Source organism: Haematobia irritans, chromosome 4 (assembly GCF_050003625.1).
Source record: "Haematobia irritans isolate KBUSLIRL chromosome 4, ASM5000362v1, whole genome shotgun sequence".
In the NCBI taxonomy this organism is placed as follows: Eukaryota; Metazoa; Arthropoda; class Insecta; order Diptera; family Muscidae; genus Haematobia; species Haematobia irritans.
The window spans coordinates 120,353,609-120,373,789 of record NC_134400.1 but is presented as its reverse complement, the minus strand read 5'-3'; the positions used below and the strand labels follow the sequence as shown (position 1 = coordinate 120,373,789).

Below are 20,181 nucleotides of genomic sequence, written 5' to 3'. Positions count from 1 at the left end.
CACACAAAAATTGGTCCATATCAAGTTCATAATTCTATATAGCCCCCATATAAGCGACCCCCATATTTCAATTCATATGTATAGTCGGGCTTGTAAAAACCAAACCAAAAAATGCGAAAAATTTGCGAAATTTTTTCCATTTGTGATACTTTGTTTTTTCGTGTTGAAAAACTGACGTTTATAGCACGGCGCCATTTGCAATGTGAATTAAGAAATAATTTATTTATTAAAAACTATTTGTGCGGGTTTATAAATCAAACACGGACTATATTTTTGTTCCGAAACTATACAAAGGATCAAAGGAATAGCAGATCAATTGCCCAAGGAAAAATAAAATGTTATTTTGTAAAAACAAGCAACACCACCAACTTAATCCAATATCGCTCCCTGTAAAATAGCGCTCCAAGCTACCTAAAAAAAACGCAGGGAGCGATATTGGATTAAGTTGGTGGTTGTTGCTTGTTTTTACAAAATAACATTTTATTTTTCCTTGGGCAATTGATCTGCTATTCCTTTGATCCTTTGTATAGTTTCGGAACAAAAATATGGTCTGTGTTTGATTTATAAGCCCGCACAAATAGTTTTTAATAAATAAATTATTTCTTAATTCACATTGCAAATGGCGCCGTGCTATAAACGTCAGTTTTTCAACACGAAAAAACAAAGTATCACAAATGGAAAAAATTTCGCAAATTTTTCGCATTTTTTGGTTTTGTATGGAGTTTCAACGCGAAAACCGAACAGAGTACCGGCCTTTATACAAAATTTAAGTACTTTGACAAATAAATTCTTTGACATGTTCGTATGTAAACTTATTTCGTCCCATCTATCGACTATGGTTTTTATAGCGAGATCTACTGGCACACTGGGAAAAAGTGATATTACGTCAAAAGAGATGAGCTTTTCGTCCTTTTCTATGGTCAAGTTTTTTATCTTATCTTTAAATTGTCTTGAGTCCTTTACATTATATGTAGATTCTTTAGTCAGGTTCTTTAATATATTTACTAAATATTTATTCATATTCGCTGCTGGTGCGTTGATCGAAGAACATATGGGCCTTAATGGGAAGTCCTCCTTATGTATTTTCGGTAAACCATAAAGTCTTGGTGCCGTTGCGATTTCTGTCTTCAGTCTTCTCATTTCAAATTCTGATAAAACCTTATTCCTAAATAATTCTTCTACAAGTTCATTGTTCTTTTTTTGTAGGGATTGTGTCGGATCCTTGTTAATCCTTTGATACGACATCATGTCGTCAACAATTTGTCGCATTCTATTTTTGTAGTCTTCTTTTTCCATGGCTACTGTAGTATTACCCTTGTCCGCATTCAAAATTAAAATGTTTTTATTTTTCTTTAAAAATTTTTTTGTTCGTTCCACTGTGTTCATAATGAATATATCTCTTCCATTTTGGCTCATTTTGTTCATATGATTGTCTACTGTTGTTGCGAATTTTATTCTGGCTGTCTCCTGTTCTTCTTTGTTATTATTAGTTTGTATTAGATTTTCTCCATCTGCTATATATTTGAAAATAGGAAAATCTGATTTTTGTGTTGGAAGACCGAATTTCTGTCCCATTGATAGGAGCCACTTTATATCATCAGGGAATTCAGTTTTCGTCTTATTTATGAACCATTTTTCATTTATACGTATGTCCAGTTCAGCTAGTTGTTTTTTTCTGAGATTTTCGAATTTTATCCTGTGTACTTCCTTAGATTTTTCCTTTATTTTCTTTAGCTTTTCCTCTTCTGTTGTCCAAAGTTCAGTGCTTTCTTCTCTAGTAAGTCGTTGATTTAGCCATTTTTGTATGTTGGTTTCATCTTCTGTGTATGTCTTGAGTAAGTTGTGCTGGTGTTTTATTAGAATGTTTAAAATTTTTCGTTGAAAATGTTCTATGTACGTGAGAAGTGTTGTTTGTAAATTATTTTTTGTTACATGTATGTTTTCCAAGATGGTATACATGTTTTTCATAGCATTCTTTACGAAATCTGGTATAATGCCATTGTTCCGGCATTTTATAAGGAATGTGATTGAAGAGTGAATCTTTTCAATTTTCACTTTCAAGTTTTTGTGTCTATTAATTTTCTTTTTAATAGATACGTTCTTTTGTTTAATTCTGTTATAGATCATTTTTCTTTTTTAAGATGTTTTGTGATGTACTATGTATGTGAAATTTGTATTAATTGTTTAATTTAAACTTAATTAATTAATATTATAACAAATGTTTATAGATAATTAATGAATTTAAACTTAATTGATTAATTAATATTATAACAAATGTTTATAGATCATACACCTCTGATGAAGCAATTCAAAGAAAATTGCGAAATATTAGGACGGATGAATTGAAAAGAATAAAAACAAAATAGATCTCAAGCTTGACAAAATAAAGCATTTTTATTAAAACAGAAAAAGATCGAATAAGAAACAAAATAAATCAAGTTAATACGGAGAGCACGCCGGGAAAGTATTAAAAAAGAAAAATGATCTATAACAGAATTAAACAAAAGAACGTATCTATTAAAAAGAAAATTAATAGACACAAAAACTTGAAAGTGAAAATTGAAAAGATTCACTCACAAAAGAAAAATGATCTATAACAGAATTAAACAAAAGAACGTATCTATTAAAAAGAAAATTAATAGACACAAAAACTTGAAAGTGAAAATTGAAAAGATTCACTCTTCAATCACATTCCTTATAAAATGCCGGAACAATGGCATTATACCAGATTTCGTAAAGAATGCTATGAAAAACATGTATACCATCTTGGAAAACATACATGTAACAAAAAATAATTTACAAACAACACTTCTCACGTACATAGAACATTTTCAACGAAAAATTTTAAACATTCTAATAAAACACCAGCACAACTTACTCAAGACATACACAGAAGATGAAACCAACATACAAAAATGGCTAAATCAACGACTTACTAGAGAAGAAAGCACTGAACTTTGGACAACAGAAGAGGAAAAGCTAAAGAAAATAAAGGAAAAATCTAAGGAAGTACACAGGATAAAATTCGAAAATCTCAGAAAAAAACAACTAGCTGAACTGGACATACGTATAAATGAAAAATGGTTCATAAATAAGACGAAAACTGAATTCCCTGATGATATAAAGTGGCTCCTATCAATGGGACAGAAATTCGGTCTTCCAACACAAAAATCAGATTTTCCTATTTTCAAATATATAGCAGATGGAGAAAATCTAATACAAACTAATAATAACAAAGAAGAACAGGAGACAGCCAGAATAAAATTCGCAACAACAGTAGACAATCATATGAACAAAATGAGCCAAAATGGAAGAGATATATTCATTATGAACACAGTGGAACGAACAAAAAAATTTTTAAAGAAAAATAAAAACATTTTAATTTTGAATGCGGACAAGGGTAATACTACAGTAGCCATGGAAAAAGAAGACTACAAAAATAGAATGCGACAAATTGTTGACGACATGATGTCGTATCAAAGGATTAACAAGGATCCGACACAATCCCTACAAAAAAAGAACAATGAACTTGTAGAAGAATTATTTAGGAATAAGGTTTTATCAGAATTTGAAATGAGAAGACTGAAGACAGAAATCGCAACGGCACCAAGACTTTATGGTTTACCGAAAATACATAAGGAGGACTTCCCATTAAGGCCCATATGTTCTTCGATCAACGCACCAGCAGCGAATATGAATAAATATTTAGTAAATATATTAAAGAACCTGACTAAAGAATCTACATATAATGTAAAGGACTCAAGACAATTTAAAGATAAGATAAAAAACTTGACCATAGAAAAGGACGAAAAGCTCATCTCTTTTGACGTAATATCACTTTTTCCCAGTGTGCCAGTAGATCTCGCTATAAAAACCATAGTCGATAGATGGGACGAAATAAGTTTACATACGAACAGGTCAAAGAATTTATTTGTCAAAGTACTTAAATTTTGTATAATGGATAATAGATATTTTCAATATGACGGCAAAATATACAAACAGAAAAGAGGGTTACCTATGGGATCTCCAGCTTCCCCCATCGTGGCGGACATAATGATGGAAAAACTACTGGACGTAAGTTTGAGGAAACTTACACAAAAACCAAAAATAATAACTAAATATGTGGACGACTTATTTGCTATCATTAAGGAAACGGAAATTGAAAGAACCCTGACAACACTCAACAACTACCACAGCAACATCCGATTTACTATGGAACTGGAAGAAGACGGAAAATTACCATATTTGGACATATTGATACTTAGAAATAAGAAAAATATAACTGTGAACTGGTATCAGAAAAACACGGCGTCAGGGAGAATTATGAATTTTTATTCAAAACATCCTAAGAGAATAATAATTAATACAGCCCAAAATCTAATTGACAGAGTTCTTTCCATCAGTGACAAACGATTCCATCAAGACAACAAGAAAATACTACAAAGGATACTAGAAGAGAATAATTTCCCTAAGAACATAATCAAGAATTTAATAACATCCTTTAAACCACGCACGGAAAAAAGAGACATTGAAAAACCGACAGAGAAAATTTTCAAATCTTTAATATATATACCAGGAATATCGGAAAGAATAACGAAATCCAACATTTTTGACAAGAACAAATATGACTTAGCACACAAATCCAATAATACAGTTAAAAAATTATTTACCAACATCAAGGACAAAATTCCAAAAACGGAAACACCGAATGTGATTTATGAAATTCCATGCGAAGGAAATTCAGTAGAAAAATGTAAAATGGTGTATATTGGAACCACAAAAAACAAATTAAAAACAAGAATATCAGGTCATAAATCTGATATAAAAACTCGCAGCAATTCTAAACTACAAAAAACCGCGTTGGCAGCCCACTGTGCAACAACCAAACATCAACCAAACTTCAATGATGTCCGCATATTACAGCAAGAAAATAATACCAACAAAAGATACACATTAGAAATGCTGCACATCAATAATGTACCAACAAAAAGAAGAATGAATTACAAAACAGATACAGACAACATCGCCCACATATACAGACATATGGTATGCAAAAATGATCATCGACAGGCAAAGAACAATTCGAACAACAACATCAGCCAACAGTGCAATAGCGAAAGCTGACGAGAGCAGTGATGCTCTAATAAGAATTTTGTGTAGTGATTGACGCATATGTAAGTTAGAGATAATAGCTACGACTTGACAGTTATGATAGCCTGGTAGACGATGTTTAGAATAAGATGTTTTGTGATGTACTATGTATGTGAAATTTGTATTAATTGTTTAATTTAAACTTAATTAATTAATATTATAACAAATGTTTATAGATAATTAATGAATTTAAACTTAATTGATTAATTAATATTATAACAAATGTTTATAGATCATACACCTCTGATGAAGCAATTCAAAGAAAATTGCGAAATATTAGGACGGATGAATTGAAAAGAATAAAAACAAAATAGATCTCAAGCTTGACAAAATAAAGCATTTTTATTAAAACAGAAAAAGATCGAATAAGAAACAAAATAAATCAAGTATGCTATATATGGTGCTAGATCTGGTTAGATATAATTGCAGATCTCATCATATATAGTATAATATCTAATTATATCTGGCATATCTAATAATATATGCTTGGATAGGACCATATATAGCACTATATCTAATAAGATATGGTAGATATAACATCATATCTGACTATATATGGGGTTAAATACGGTCCAAAATATAATAAAAAAAATCATGAACAAGTTAAAAAGATTTTTGAAATACACGTCTAAACCTCAATGTCATTATGACAAATGTCAACGCCGTCAGGGGCATCACTTCTAAACAAATTTAACGCCAGACTAGCTGAGAAAATGAAGAAATTTAATATAATTGTTTTAAATGTGTTCCTTTGATAAAGTGTATATCGTTTCCTTTATTGCGGAGATTATGTAGATAAGTAGATTGTATTTGTTATTTCCTTAGTAGTCATTTTCATATTGTTTTACTATTTTCTAGATTTGGAAAAAAAGGAAACCTCAGTGGTGTACTGGTTAACATGCCCGCCTTGCATTCAAAAGGTCACGGGTTCAATCCCAGTTCCGACCAACACCAAAAATTATTTCGGCGGTGGATTATCTCCTCGCAGTAATGTTGGTGACATTTCTGCTTCAAAGATTCTCTAAGTTGTTTCAGCGCAACGTGAAATGCCGATAGGACTCGATTATAGCAAGGAGGTCCCATGTTATTGAGCTAATTATTGAATCGAGCAGCAGTCAGCGATAAGTGAGATGTTGATCACTGTGATGTCATGATGGTCTGAATAGTATGTATGAGCCTAAAATAACAGCCTATCGCTATACCTAACCGAATCCCGAATACACTTTAAATGTGAGTATTAAAAGCAACATAAAATTATATGGCAATTTTTATTGCAACTTAAAGAAGAATGATTCAAAACAATACTAATACTTGCTTACATAGTTCAATATATTCCCATATTTGTTTATTCCTACATTTGTTTAATAATTGTTTTTTTACTTAATTTCATTGCAGATTGCCTTAACGCTGTAATACTTTAGTCGCGTGTCTAAGTCCAAAGCAGAAGAAACAAACGAAAAAACCCTTGGACAACACTCTAACTCAACTGTCAATACTCTTAAATAGCTTTGATGGATCAATTTAAATTAAACATATTTATTATGCACATACTTTTTGTATGTATTATTAAATAAAACAATTGATCTCATTTTATACACAAATTATGGGCTTTTATGTGTTGAAAGATCTCGAAAGATACAATTGTATCAAATAATATACAATTATATCAAATTAGATCTGATTAGATGTGTCTCATTTTTGAGATCTGATCAGATCCAATTTCATAGTATTTAGATCTGACCAGATATAGCCATTTTTCGGATCTGCTCAGATCTGACCATATCTTGGCTCAGATCTAACCATATCAAATCAGATCCCCCAATTTTTACACGGGTCACGACATTTTTCGTGAGCCACGATATTTTTCGTGACTCACCGTATTTTTCGTGAGTCACGACATTTCGTGCGTGAGTGTGCATGATTACAAATGTTCTTTTCGTGAGTGTGCGTGAGTCCTACCAAACAATATCGTGCGTGAGTGCGCGTGGGTAAAATATTACTCACGTGCACACCTCTAGTGTGTATCATAACAGGCACGATTATTGCTCCACATATATCTCTGTGTTCAAGGTCTGTGCCCTCATTTCATTTCACCTTTAAAGGTTCCATCTATACTATTATTGCTCCACATAAATGTATAATGTATTCAAGATCAAGTTATTTTACCCTTTAAACTTTTTGATCCCTTTAAAAATGCTCTTGTTAGATTGTTGTACATGTTAATGATAATAAAGCTTTATTAGAATTGCAACGCTTACTATCGAACATTATAATACATAAAAGGAAGTTTTTGTTAGTAACGTAAATTTTGTTTTTGTATTATGGTAAAGGCACAATAACATTTACACTCGTTCCACAGCTATAGCAATGCCCATTCCTCCACCAATACAAAGACTGGCAATGCCCTTTCGTCCACCAGTGCGCTCAAGAGCATATAAGAGGGTAACAAGTACACGAGCTCCGGATGCGCCGATTGGATGGCCCAAAGCAATAGCCCCACCATTAACATTTACTTTAGATTGGTCCAAACCTAAGCATTTCAAAACTGCTAAAGATTGGGCAGCGAACGCCTCGTTCAACTCATACAAGTCTACTTCATCTTTAGACCATTTGGCTTTAGCTAGCTGAAAAATTTAACTAAATTTTTAGTAACATTAACCGATTATAATTTACTTAATATTACCACAGCATTAACAGCTGAAACAGGGCCAATACCCATTACTTTTGGTTCTACTCCAGTTTGGGCCCACGCCACTATTTTAGCCAAAGGCACAAGTGATCGTTTTTTAACTTCTTGTTCAGACATTAATAACACTGCCGCAGAAGAATCGTTAATGCCGGAAGCATTTCCAGGCGTTACTGTGCCATCCTAAGACGAAAAACGAAAATAAGTATCTTTTATTGCCATTTATGCTGTTCAAAAAATTGCCTTGATAAAACAGGGTTTTAGCTTTTGCAGACTTTCAATCTTAGCACCAGGCTTTATATATTCATCCTTGTCAAATACAATAGTTCCTTTTCGATCAATTATTTCCACGGGTGTTATTTCTTTATCAAAGTATCCACATTTCTGTGCATTCTCTGCTAAGTTTTGCGACCGCACTGCATATTTATCTTGTTCCTCACGTGCTATTCCATATTCCTTGGCTAGATTTTCTGCCGTTACGCCCATATGAATATTTTCCATAGCATCGGTAAGACCATCATGAATCAGAGTGTCCTCCATGGTGCTAGAACCCATTTTAATACCTCCGCGTAAATGCATGACGTGTGGGGCCAGACTCATATTTTCTTGACCACCACATATAACAATTGAACTGTCGCCACACAGTATTGATTGGTATCCTAAGGCGATCGTTCTATTATAAAGAGTATATTTAGCATACATTACCCTCTGTTTACACTTAATACCTACTTTAAGCCAGAACCACAGAGCATATTTATATTATATGCAGGAACTTCATTTGGTAGCCCACCCTTCAAGGCGGCTTGTCTTGCGGGATTTTGACCTTGGCCGGCTGTCAGAGCCTAATAAGCAGAGTATAAAGAGTATAGTATTTTAAATTCCGTACACACTACTGATCTGTATATATTTTTTACACTGGAATTTATCCCTTTTTCTACAAAGGTCTTAAATTCGGAAAAACTTTGATACAATGTCCATACCTGCCCAATTATAACTTCATTAACCTCATTCGCATTGACATTTGCCCTTTTCAATAAATCTCTAATTACCGCTCCACCCAAATCTGAGGCCTTTGTATTGGATAACGTACCATTGAAGTTTCCTGTTGGAAACCAAACACATGCAAAGAAAGAAAGTTAAGTAAATGCAAGAGAAAGTTATCTAACAATAAAAAATTTAATACATATATACAAACAAGTTATCACTGAATTTACGATAAGTTTTCAGTATTCTTACCAATAGGCGTTCTAGCGGCTGCCACTATATAGACAATATCATTCATGATGGTTCAATAATGTAGAAATACTTATACGCGATCCACTATACTTCCAAACAGAATCAATACTAAACTTTCTCATTGAATGTAAACAAATAGCTCAGGGATGGAATATTCAATACTATTGTACTTTTTCAATACTATAGTACTTGTTTCAATACCTCATCCCGGCCAGTACCGAAAGGTTTTTCGTATCGATTGGACACACTCTAAAGCGGACCTTACACGGTCGGATAAACACTACGACAGAGGTTCGTCTATTTGTTGTGTGTCCGTTCAAGTTTTGCCCTTACACTGCACAAACAAATATGATGATAGGGATGCCAGATTTTGAAGAGGCAAAAAGAGTACATTCAGCTTATAAAAAGAGCACATACGACAAAAATAGAGCACACTTTTTCAAATAAAAGAAAAACATTTAATTCCAATTTATTGAAATATAATTCATTTAAGCATAACATAACATATAATAAAGATAAAATAACCTACATTCAACTCAAGCTAATTTTCTTACGATACTTTGTAAGTCATTTTTTTGGTGTTTTTGTGAAAAACGTTATTGAAGAAGTTTCTTTACAGAGTACAAAGTGAAGAAGTAACATCGGCGTGCTCTTCTACGACCCTTATATATAAAGTAAAACACTATTTAATTAGAAAACAACGACTAGGAAAATCTCTTTGTGCGACATTCACGTATTTTCAGTTTACTTTTATAATTTTTTGAATCGCGTTGGATTAATATTTGTTGCGATCCATAAAAAGCGCACTTAACTAAAAATAGAGCACTTTTACGTGATCTTTTGGCCTGTCTTGTTTTAAGAGCACATTTTGTAAAAAAGAGCACATGTGCTCTTTAAAAGAGCACGTCTGGCATCCCTATATGATGACGACATGAAAAAATAAGGAGAAGCATAAACATAAATATACGGGTATATGTGGCAATACAATGAATGCTGAAGTAATCCACATTTAATAAATTACAAATTACTTGATAAATTTCAAAATACTTCTCGCCTGGGTTTCCATTGAATGGAAGTGTAATTTCTCTACGTTTTTGCTTATAGTCTGGAGGACGCATTACCTGACGCCAATCATCGGCCCTTCGGTGACGATGATATTCGTAAGGCCAGACGTATTCAGTGATGCGTTCGTCAGATTGATTTTAATTCAAGTTTTGATGTCTCGGTGTCACCCTGTATTTTTTCCGATAACACTGGTATCGTCTTCACGCAGCCTGCAGATCCGCCAACTTTAAGAAAAATAATCTGTTTTTATAAAACAGAAAAAAAGTCCTTGGACATTAATATAAATTTGAAAGTTTCCATTTTGGTTTGTTGTTATCTACATTAATACGTAACAACGCCAGTATTTTTTTGTGATGGGGGTTTCTTCGATAGTATCGCTATCGGATGAAAATATCGATAGAACCTTAAAAATAAAACTATCGATGGTTCTATCGATTGTTTTCTCTAGTAGGAGTAAAGTGAAAATTTTTTTCTATTGTACAAAAAATATTTAAGGATATAAATATATAGATACTGCTGAAACACCGAAAGACATTTATTTTTACCGCATAAAGGAACAAGCACAATACACAAAATAAAATATGCAAGCGATTAAATGTGTTGTGGTTGGAGATGGTGCTGTGGGTAAAACTTGCCTGCTCATAAGCTATACAACAAACGCCTTTCCAGGAGAATATATACCAACGGTATTTGACAATTATTCTGCTAATGTTATGGTGGATGCCAAACCCATTAATTTGGGTCTGTGGGATACAGCTGGTCAAGAGGACTATGATCGTCTACGCCCTTTATCATATCCTCAAACAGACGTTTTTCTCATTTGTTTCTCTCTGGTTAATCCAGCATCATTTGAGAACGTACGTGCAAAATGGTATCCAGAGGTGCGTCACCACTGCCCAAATACACCTATTATATTAGTCGGAACAAAATTGGATTTGCGAGATGACAAAAATACAATTGAAAAATTGCGTGACAAGAAATTAACGCCGATCACCTATCCACAGGGATTGGCTATGGCCAAAGAGATTGGGGCCGTAAAGTATTTGGAGTGTTCGGCATTAACACAAAAGGGATTAAAAACCGTCTTTGATGAAGCTATACGTTCAGTATTGTGTCCAGTCTTGCAGCCTAAGTCTAAACGTAAATGTACGTTGCTATAATTTCATCATAAACCCGGGAAATCTTAAGCACACTTAGGAAAGAATAAACATATGGAAGCATTCTTAAACACACAATAAAAAGCCAATTGAATGTTTTTCTTTTTTGTATACCACTGTAGCCATAATAATCATATTACATATAATGAGTAATTCAGAATAATAATGGTCTTCCAGACCTCGGATTAATAGTGTTATTGTCACCGGGTCAACGTGTTTTAACGTTCAATCCATTCACCAACAGCGATCCTCGTTATCGTTAACCACAAAAATCAAAACGAAAATCAAACAAGTTGTGCAAAAAAAATTTGGCTTTAATTTGGACTTTCAGTAACAGTCAATTTGGCCTATCCCTGTGGTTTTGGGTTTTATGTTGCTTTCATAATTTCTTTATTTTGAGTATGATGTATACCATTATCCTTGCTGTAATATTGTTCTTGAAAACACAACAGTTTTTAATAACTTTCTATGTGCATTAATATAACTAAAAGTTTTCTACAATAATGTACTGTACAACAATTCATTTTAATATCTATTGGCTTTATTTCAAAACTTGAATTATTTTAATACAAGCTTTTATACCAAATTGAAAATGAATTATTCATAATAGATTACAAGACACAAACTAATGAGAAAATACATACACTCTGTAAGAGAGGAGAAATCTCGCAATAATAATAAATAGCGAAAAATCGAATACAATATGTGTTAATATTTGTGTAGCTTTGCTGTTACTAGTACAATAGTACAACGTTTGCATCCTCCTCCGTATAGTATAGTGAACAATATAAATACACAAAATCGAGCCTCCATATTTGTACCACTTTTTGACTTCTTCCCTATAGAAACATGAAATATAAAAATCTGGTCATTAATATTTTAGTAACTACTAAAAAGCCGCATAATCATACATCAATTACCATCTATGAAAAACAAGGCATTTAAGTGATGAGCCTGTAATATTAATTATATTTGTGCTAATCAAATTTTTGAAAAAATACTACTACTCTCTAATTTAATACTTATATATGTATGAACAAACGTAAAGAAATATTGTAATACATTTAAAAAGTAAATAAAATTTTGTGTGACATTGTCAAGAAAAAAACTTTTTCATTTCAAATGTTAAATTCAAATTATGAATAGATAGTGTGTAAAGTTTTGATCCACTCAATTTTAAGCTGGTTGATTTGTTCATTTTTGTATTTTTCCGAAAAAATACCCAGCAAAAAAATGTGGAAGTAGAAGGCACAACTTTAAAAGCACTTCCAGAAATGTTCTCCCAAAGAAGTTTTAACTACACAGGAAGTTCATTTGAGTCAATTTTTTAAAACTCTTTTTTTTCATATTTTTAATGGGAAATTTAAATTTTTTTATTTCAAATTGATTAAAAACAGGCCAAGGATTTATGAAATGATACAAATTACTTAAATTTTGCAAAAAAAAATGTTTAATCCATTCTCGAAAACTTGCGAGTTTTTGAAAATACTAGATGTCAAACATTTCAGACAAACGTTAGAATGCATTAAAAATCATAAAAAAAAATTAAAATTTATTTATTTGTCAAAATATCGCAAAATTTCTTAATTCACATCCAAAACACTAAATTCGCATAACACCTTAAGAAGTGATGCAAATTCAGTGCAACGGCTGCTGAAATGGCGGACATCCGTCCTATGACAAGCCCATGTTAAATTCTACCGCATAATTTTATTTCAAAAGTAGTCTTTCAGATGTGAGAGAAAAAAAATACGTTCATGAATACTTGTTCCCACGCCAAATACATGTTAAGAAACGTCTAATATAGGAATACAAATTTATGGCGATGTAATCATCGATAGAAATTACCATAAATTGACCAAATTTTACCACTGAAAGGATACATTTTGATTGGTATAAACGCCGTTTGCCGAGAATCATCAGAATCGCAGTAATATAGCATATAAGAAACAGAGAAATGTGGCCGAATTAAAAAATGTGGGCATCCAGATTTATATGTGTAAGATTGATCTGTTAGTCCAAATAAAAATTCTATGTTCTTCAATATTTCGCAATTTGCTTGTATTGCTTCTTCAATAAAGTATAAACTATATGATTATAATCTCATAAAATTAAACACAACACAAATAATAAACATCTCAATATAACACATACCACCAATCGAACATAATAAGTAGGTAGCCAATATCTATTTATCGCTTGCATCAGTTACAATAACTAAAAACAAAAACAGATCTTTTAGTCCTCTATCCGATGGAAAAACTATATTACATAACTGCTTTTGAGTACACACATTTCGATGCCATATATCCCAAAAATGAAAGAAGTAAAAAAAGTACACATTTTATTTAAAACCTTTATTTCATTACAACATTGCGATTTTTTGTTCCAGTACATGAACATTTATATGCGATAATAAGAAAGTTTTAAATTATTGTTTCTAATATTCCCTTATAATTTTTTAGGATTTAATCAAAACTCAATGCAATTTATAGTATATTTGAGCCAATTTCTAGTATACAGTTCAACGGAAAGTCGGCGGTAGCGTCTTTGGCTTGAAAAAATCTTAACTAATTTAATATAGTAATAACACTTAACATTTACCATTAAATAGTAGGAAAAGTAAACCAAAGGATTTGTATATGATTTTCTGAGTTTATATAACCTGGGATAAATGACAGCTAAATTTAAACAATGAAATGATATTGCGTAACAGCAAACAATAAAAACGAAAATGTATTCTCAATATATTAACAAAGGGAAAGATTTACATAATTTATGAGATTTCATACAACGACTGCTAAATTAAAACAATAAATTCTGCTATGGTTTATATTTTGGAAATAGTTATACCATTATCAATTAACACTAATGAGGTAAAACATTAAAAGTTATCTTTTCACTTGTTTGTCCATTCATAAAATAGAGTACTATTCGATTTCGCAATTATATATATTTGATACATCGCAAAAACGTATACTATAGTAATACATGCGCTCACGAACTATAATTGACAATAAACAACCATTTTACTTTTGTTACTTGTATTTACTTTATGCGATCTTTAATATAGACGACTAAACTTGGAATGTCACATACGAAAGTCCGATAAGGAGGTATATGAAAATAGATTAACATTTGTAATAGTTAAGCTTCTCAGACAATTTGAGAAGATTTGGAAAAAAAACTGTAAAAATTTCCCAAATTACGTGTAACAGTGGGAGACAGTATTATATGAAAATTTTGAATACGTACTAGTCTATTTGCAATGATGTAACATGGTTTCACACATTTTAATGAAACAAAAATGAAATCTAAAGGTCTGGCGAGAATAACCACAACATCAAGACATAGTGTTCAAATTATCAATATATATATATATATATATATATATATATATATATATATATATATATATATATATATATATATATATATAATATATATATATATATATATATATATATATATATATATATATATATATATATATATATATATATATATATATATATATATATATATATATATATATATATATATATATATATATATATATATATATATATATATATATATATATATATATATATATATATATATATATATATATATATATATATATATATATATATATATATATATATATATATATATATATATATATATATTATATATATATATATATATATATATATATATATATATATATATATATATATATATATATATTTCATAGTAGAAAAATAAACCATGGATTTCCAAGTATAGTTACATATAAATCTGTATAGTATTTAAATAATACAAAATGTCATTAATAGGTTAGAATTACCACTTTGCTTTTGTTGTCGTTGTTTTTTCTATAAGATTATAATTTTGAATACAAAAATCACATACTTTCTTTAACCAATACACCATTAGGTACCTTTGGAAAATATCCTTGTTTATTTTTGCAACGTATTTCATCATTGACAGGGATTTGGGCTATAACGTCCATGTGCGATATACATATATTTGAATAACGTTCGATAATACTAGACCAAAGAGTTGACTTTCCATTTACATGGAAATAAGATCCCCAGGATTCAGATTGAATGATATTTTTATATTCATAGTCCTTATTATCCTCCAACATTTCCTCACATATTGCTAATCCCTCCAATGACGCTGTGGTTTTAGGGCCATAAATATCCTGTATTAAATTATCGCCAACATACAAACATCGCGTCTCGTTAGCTTCTTTGTGCAGAATATGTTTACATAGACTATGCTTTAATTGATGCCAATTTCCCTGGCTAAAATTTGTACCACCAGCTAAGATGTCATTCTCAAGAGGTAGTTCACTATTTGGAACTTCAGCCAATTTCCTATTTTGAAGGAACTGCCGCTGCATGGAAAAGAATCCGGGTTTCTTGGCAAAGGATATTACACAGTTGAAAAGGTCCATCCAATCGGGACCAAGTGCGTATGAAGCCGTAAAATTAGCGAAATCTATGTTGGAGCCTGTTAGTAAGTACAGCGATTTTCCTGACGAACGCAAGTCTCTAAGGTATTTTACCAACTTTTGGTCTGTTTTAAGAATATATTTCGCAGGGTTTTGTTTCAACGCCTCAAAGTATTCACTCTCGCCGCTATTAAAATGATCTCGAGTGTACATTTTTATCAAACCGGCCAATATATCCGGCCATACTCTATAATCGTCTTTTTGCAACACGTTTATTTTTCCCATCTGTTCGTCAAGTACGTCCACAGCTTGAGCAAACACAATAGATGCTGCTATATCAAAGTAATCCAGTAAAGTCCTCAATTTCTCCGAAACAGGGCCGTTCCATGCAGACAGTGGATCCTTTATATAATCTTGTGCTATGTGCCATTTCCGCGACATTCCATAAACCTCTTCTATTTCTTCCGAACTAAGGAACCTCGTACCATGAGCTGCTCTCAGGATTTCTCCATTGTACGCTAATTTTAGTAAATTGCCCCGATCAGCATCGACAATAAGGCCTTTTTGTATGAAATCGCTATCGAATTTTTTATCGAGCATAGCACGTGGATACCCTTTTTCCATTAGATATTTGATTAATATGTTGTATTCCAAAGGTACCATATTATTGAGATTGTATCTCAACAATGTACCATCTAAGTCAAAGCCTATGATATCGTAATCCGAAATACGAAAGTCTTTGAAATTCGACATACTTCTCTGGATACTTCTCGTTGAACTTTCACTAGCAGCTGTTCTTATGGTAATATTCTTACATAACACATTCGCAAAGGTAAACAAAGTTTCTGTGTCCAATTTAAATTTGCTAAATGGCACCCAGCGAGCACTTAAATTATGCATTTTTATAACTAAACCTATATATTCACTAAATAATTTGCTATTAAACTACGATTTTATGAAATAAAAAATATTGCTTTATGCATTGAACAAAGTTCTTTTATCAGCAATACAAGTTGTAAACAAATATGTATATTATGAAAATCAAAGACAATTAAAGAAGAAGACATGAATTGGGCATGTTGTTATTCTTTTTTCTCAAGAACCAGAGATTAGCCCCATACATGTTCGATGAGAAGTTGCAACTTTTTTTCGGTTTCTCTTTTCATTTTGCATTCGTAACAAAACCTAATTCTCTTATTTTAGCAATTTTTTAACTTTTAAAAGAACGAAAACACTTCATGAAACATTTAATTAATAATTTAGTGCAAACGACACAGAAATTGGCAGGAACTTTTGAGAAAATAGCAAAATAAAAATTGTCTGTATCAAACCAGTAAGTCCGAAGCGCTTTTCCTACAAGTATGGGGCTAATCTCTGGTTCTTAGCACTAACACTATCAAAGCCCAATTCATGTCTTCTTCTTTAATTGTCTTTGATACAGATGCTTAGGAATTGTTAGAATTCAACTTGTTTGAAAATAATATACCTTATACCAAAGACAATTAAAGAAGAAGACATGAATTGGGCATGTTGTTATTCTTTTTTCTCAAGAACCAGAGATTAGCCCCATACATGTTCGATGAGAAGTTGCAACTTTTTTTCGGTTTCTCTTTTCATTTTGCATTCGTAACAAAACCTAATTCTCTTATTTTAGCAATTTTTTAACTTTTAAAAGAACGAAAACACTTCATGAAACATTTAATTAATAATTTAGTGCAAACGACACAGAAATTGGCAGGAACTTTTGAGAAAATAGCAAAATAAAAATTGTCTGTATCAAACCAGTAAGTCCGAAGCGCTTTTCCTACAAGTATGGGGCTAATCTCTGGTTCTTAGCACTAACACTATCAAAGCCCAATTCATGTCTTCTTCTTTAATTGTCTTTGCCTTATACCAATATACCTTTCACAATTTTATAACTACCCAATAAACACAGGATGAGCGTTTTTCAAATGCAACACCTCTTCAGTTTGAGGGTAAATATCATTTTCAACATAAATTCAACTTGACTTGAAAAAGCTCATCTTCAATTCATCTTCAAATTGTTTGCGAATTACAACCAATTTGGCAAAATGTTGACGAAAACTTTGAAAATGTGTTGAAGATAATTGGAGAAAACTTTGACAAAACACTACCCTGAAATGCAACGAAAAAACCACATGGTTTTCAATACTACTTTGGACAACAAAGTTCGTGGAAGAAATACAAAAATGTGGAAATTTTTTAATAATCAATTGAAATTGCTTATAATAATTGGTAAGTAAAACTAAAACACGAAATGAAAACTTTAAGGAAGTCACTAAACTCAAATCTCTTTTCAGACAACTAAAATATTTGGATGCTGATTCTTGGACACATTAAGAGGCTGGCCGATGAAAAATGGTAGTGGCTTATCGAGAAGAGAAAGTTTCCATAAATCAAAGTGCAACCAAAAAAACTTGGTATTTATGCTTTTCCATATCAACAACTACTGGATGATAATTCGCATCACATCGATAGTTTAATTTATATCGCATCATCGGTTTAATTTGTTATTTTGTGAATTGAAATTGCTGGAAATTTATTCCAATTATCTGGCCATCAAGTTCCTGAAAATTGCCAGTATTTTAATAACAACAATTTTGTAATACCAACGTTCTTGAGGAAATCACGAAGTACCTGGTCAGTTGGAAGAAAAACAAATTGGTAAGTCAAAATAAAAAGTGAAATGAAAACATAATGGAAATCACAAAACTCGATTGTTTTGCAGAAAACTAAAATCATTGAATGGTATATTCTTGGAAGATGTTGGCCGATGAAAAACCGATGAAGGAAACAACAAAGAAAAGTTTTCAGAAAACTTACAAAGTGCAACCAACTAAAACAAAGTGCAACAATTCCTATATCAAGAACTTCTGGATGAAAATGTGCATCATCGGTTTAATTTGTTATTTTGTGAATTGAAATTGCTGGAAATTTATTCCAATTATCTGGTCATCAAGTTCCTGAAAATTGCCAGTATTTTAATAACAACAATTTTGTAACACCAACGTTCTTGAGGAAATCACGAAGTACGTGGTCAGTTGGAAGAAATACAAATTGGTAAGTCAAAATAAAAAGTGAAATGAAAACATAATGGAAATCACAAAACTCGATTGTTTTGCAGAAAACTAAAATCATTGAATGGTATATTCTTGGAAGATGTTGGCCGATGAAGGAAACAACAAAGAAAAGTTTTCAGAAAACTTACAAAGTGCAATCAATTAAAACAAAGTGCAACAATTCCTATATCAAGAACTTCTGGATGAAAATGTGCATTACATCAATTTACATCCCGTCATCAGTTTGATATTTTGTGATTTCCTCTTGCTGGAATCTATTCTAACACACAAGCCAGCAAGTTCCTCGATAGTAATTATTTCAAATTGCCAGCATATTAATGACACCAACATTATGGAGGAAATGGAATTATACATGTAAAAATGTTTAAGATATTTAAAGTTGTATTCATAGTTTTATTTATTAATACGTTTAATAAGATAATTACATTTTGATTGGTATAATATTATTATTTTCATATATTATTAATGTTATTTTTAAGATTATTATATTTGTTAACGAAAAAATAATAAAATTTACAAAATCCCTAGAAATTTAGTATTGACTTTCAGTTAGAACTAGGATTGACTTTCATACAAATTGTGGTTTGAAAGTATTCGCAACAATGCTAGTTTTTTATTTTTCTCACATTGAAAACTGTTTGAGAAATTATGCATTTCAATTTGAGGATTACAATTGAGAAATTATTGCTATTGTGTTGAATTTTACTGTTGAGGGTAATGTCTGTTTTTTGTTGAGAACGCGATTTTCTCAACAATTTCTCAACTTGAATATTACCCTAATCCTTTGAAAAAATGTTTGAAAAATTATTGAATTGTAGTATTTTTCAAACGTTTGTGTTTATTGGGTACCCAATAAACACAAACATTTGAAAAATGCTAAATTTCAACAATTTTTCAAACATCTTTTCAAAGGATTAGGGTAATATTCAAGTTGAGAAATTGTTGAGAAAATCGCGTTCTCAACAAAAAACAGACATTACCCTCAACAGTGAAATTCAACACATTAGCAATAATATCTCAAGTGTTATCCTCAAATTGAAATGCATCGCTACTCAATAATTTGTCAAACAATTTTCGATGCGAGTCAAATTCAAAATTAACATCGTTGCAAATACTTTTCAACCTAAATTTGTATGAATGATATCCCCACTTCAAATTGAAAGTCAAAGCCAAAATTCTATGAATTTTGTATAATTTATTCATTTTCATCAAAATAAAATATATAATAATACACTACACTACATAATACACTACAATACAAATTGATAAATAATAATCTTATTAAACATATCAACAAATAAGAAAAAAAAAAACAAAAACAAAACTTTAAATATCTTAAAC

The 20,181-nt window shown here is 31.3% G+C and overlaps 6 protein-coding genes and 1 long non-coding RNA gene across 8 annotated transcripts; 4 read left to right on the top strand and 3 right to left on the bottom strand.

Moving 5' to 3' along the window:
- Positions 1 to 826: 826 nt before the first annotated feature.
- On the bottom strand, positions 827 to 2,127 carry LOC142235745 (uncharacterized). The gene is made up of 3 exons (XM_075307003.1): positions 1,378 to 2,127; positions 964 to 1,314; positions 827 to 865 (listed from the first exon to the last, which is right to left on the bottom strand). The coding sequence occupies exons 1-3, from the start codon at positions 2,125 to 2,127 to the stop codon at positions 827 to 829; spliced, it is 1,140 nt and encodes a 379-aa protein (XP_075163118.1).
- Positions 2,128 to 2,586: 459 nt separating this feature from the next.
- On the top strand, positions 2,587 to 3,887 carry LOC142235744 (uncharacterized). The gene is made up of 3 exons (XM_075307002.1): positions 2,587 to 3,336; positions 3,400 to 3,750; positions 3,849 to 3,887. The coding sequence occupies exons 1-3, from the start codon at positions 2,587 to 2,589 to the stop codon at positions 3,885 to 3,887; spliced, it is 1,140 nt and encodes a 379-aa protein (XP_075163117.1).
- Positions 3,888 to 4,042: 155 nt separating this feature from the next.
- On the top strand, positions 4,043 to 6,752 carry LOC142236483 (uncharacterized). Of its 2 annotated transcripts, XM_075307701.1 has the most exons (3): positions 4,043 to 5,174; positions 6,010 to 6,381; positions 6,547 to 6,752. In XM_075307701.1, the coding sequence occupies exon 1, from the start codon at positions 4,054 to 4,056 to the stop codon at positions 5,122 to 5,124; it is 1,071 nt and encodes a 356-aa protein (XP_075163816.1). In that variant the 5' UTR covers positions 4,043 to 4,053; the 3' UTR covers positions 5,125 to 5,174; positions 6,010 to 6,381; positions 6,547 to 6,752. The 2 variants fall into 2 exon arrangements, with proteins under 2 accessions (XP_075163816.1, XP_075163817.1); XM_075307702.1 differs by lacking the exons at positions 6,010 to 6,381; positions 6,547 to 6,752 and adding an exon at positions 5,384 to 6,003.
- A 598-nt stretch (positions 6,753 to 7,350) lies between these two features.
- On the bottom strand, positions 7,351 to 9,228 carry Acat2 (Acetyl-CoA acetyltransferase 2). Its single transcript, XM_075305670.1, has 6 exons — positions 9,074 to 9,228; positions 8,818 to 8,939; positions 8,567 to 8,679; positions 8,081 to 8,510; positions 7,835 to 8,020; positions 7,351 to 7,775 (listed from the first exon to the last, which is right to left on the bottom strand). Exons 1-6 carry the CDS (start codon positions 9,117 to 9,119, stop codon positions 7,494 to 7,496), a joined length of 1,179 nt encoding a protein of 392 aa, XP_075161785.1. The 5' UTR covers positions 9,120 to 9,228; the 3' UTR covers positions 7,351 to 7,493.
- Positions 9,229 to 10,382: 1,154 nt separating this feature from the next.
- Positions 10,383 to 11,384, top strand: Rac1 (ras-related protein Rac1). Its single transcript, XM_075303734.1, has one exon. It carries the CDS (start codon positions 10,720 to 10,722, stop codon positions 11,296 to 11,298), a length of 579 nt encoding a protein of 192 aa, XP_075159849.1. The 5' UTR covers positions 10,383 to 10,719; the 3' UTR covers positions 11,299 to 11,384.
- A 3,729-nt stretch (positions 11,385 to 15,113) lies between these two features.
- Nt5a (5' nucleotidase A) lies at positions 15,114 to 16,774 on the bottom strand. The gene has a single exon (XM_075303599.1). The coding sequence runs from the start codon at positions 16,637 to 16,639 to the stop codon at positions 15,185 to 15,187; it is 1,455 nt and encodes a 484-aa protein (XP_075159714.1). The 5' UTR covers positions 16,640 to 16,774; the 3' UTR covers positions 15,114 to 15,184.
- Positions 16,775 to 17,223: 449 nt separating this feature from the next.
- Positions 17,224 to 19,371, top strand: LOC142232893 (uncharacterized). Its single transcript, XR_012721241.1, has 4 exons — positions 17,224 to 17,995; positions 18,061 to 18,424; positions 18,489 to 18,820; positions 18,885 to 19,371. It is a non-coding gene; the product is annotated as an uncharacterized LOC142232893 (long non-coding RNA).
- The last annotated feature ends 810 nt before the right edge of the window (positions 19,372 to 20,181 follow it).

Coding starts and splice junctions, on each gene's coding strand:
- LOC142235745 (XM_075307003.1), bottom strand. CDS start 2,127: ATGATCTATAACAGAATTAAACAAAAGAACGTATCTATTAAAAAGAAA. Junction 1,315..1,377: donor ATATATTCATTATGAACACA/GTGGAACGAACA, acceptor AATGCGGACAAG/GGTAATACTACAGTAGCCAT. Junction 866..963: donor CTAAAGAATCTACATATAAT/GTAAAGGACTCA, acceptor ACTTTTTCCCAG/TGTGCCAGTAGATCTCGCTA.
- LOC142235744 (XM_075307002.1), top strand. CDS start 2,587: ATGATCTATAACAGAATTAAACAAAAGAACGTATCTATTAAAAAGAAA. Junction 3,337..3,399: donor ATATATTCATTATGAACACA/GTGGAACGAACA, acceptor AATGCGGACAAG/GGTAATACTACAGTAGCCAT. Junction 3,751..3,848: donor CTAAAGAATCTACATATAAT/GTAAAGGACTCA, acceptor ACTTTTTCCCAG/TGTGCCAGTAGATCTCGCTA.
- LOC142236483 (XM_075307701.1), top strand. CDS start 4,054: ATGATGGAAAAACTACTGGACGTAAGTTTGAGGAAACTTACACAAAAA.
- Acat2 (XM_075305670.1), bottom strand. CDS start 9,119: ATGAATGATATTGTCTATATAGTGGCAGCCGCTAGAACGCCTATTG. Junction 8,680..8,817: donor ATGAAGTTATAATTGGGCAG/GTATGGACATTG, acceptor TCTGCTTATTAG/GCTCTGACAGCCGGCCAAGG. Junction 8,021..8,080: donor TAAAACCCTGTTTTATCAAG/GCAATTTTTTGA, acceptor TTTTCGTCTTAG/GATGGCACAGTAACGCCTGG.
- Rac1 (XM_075303734.1), top strand. CDS start 10,720: ATGCAAGCGATTAAATGTGTTGTGGTTGGAGATGGTGCTGTGGGTAAA.
- Nt5a (XM_075303599.1), bottom strand. CDS start 16,639: ATGCATAATTTAAGTGCTCGCTGGGTGCCATTTAGCAAATTTAAATTG.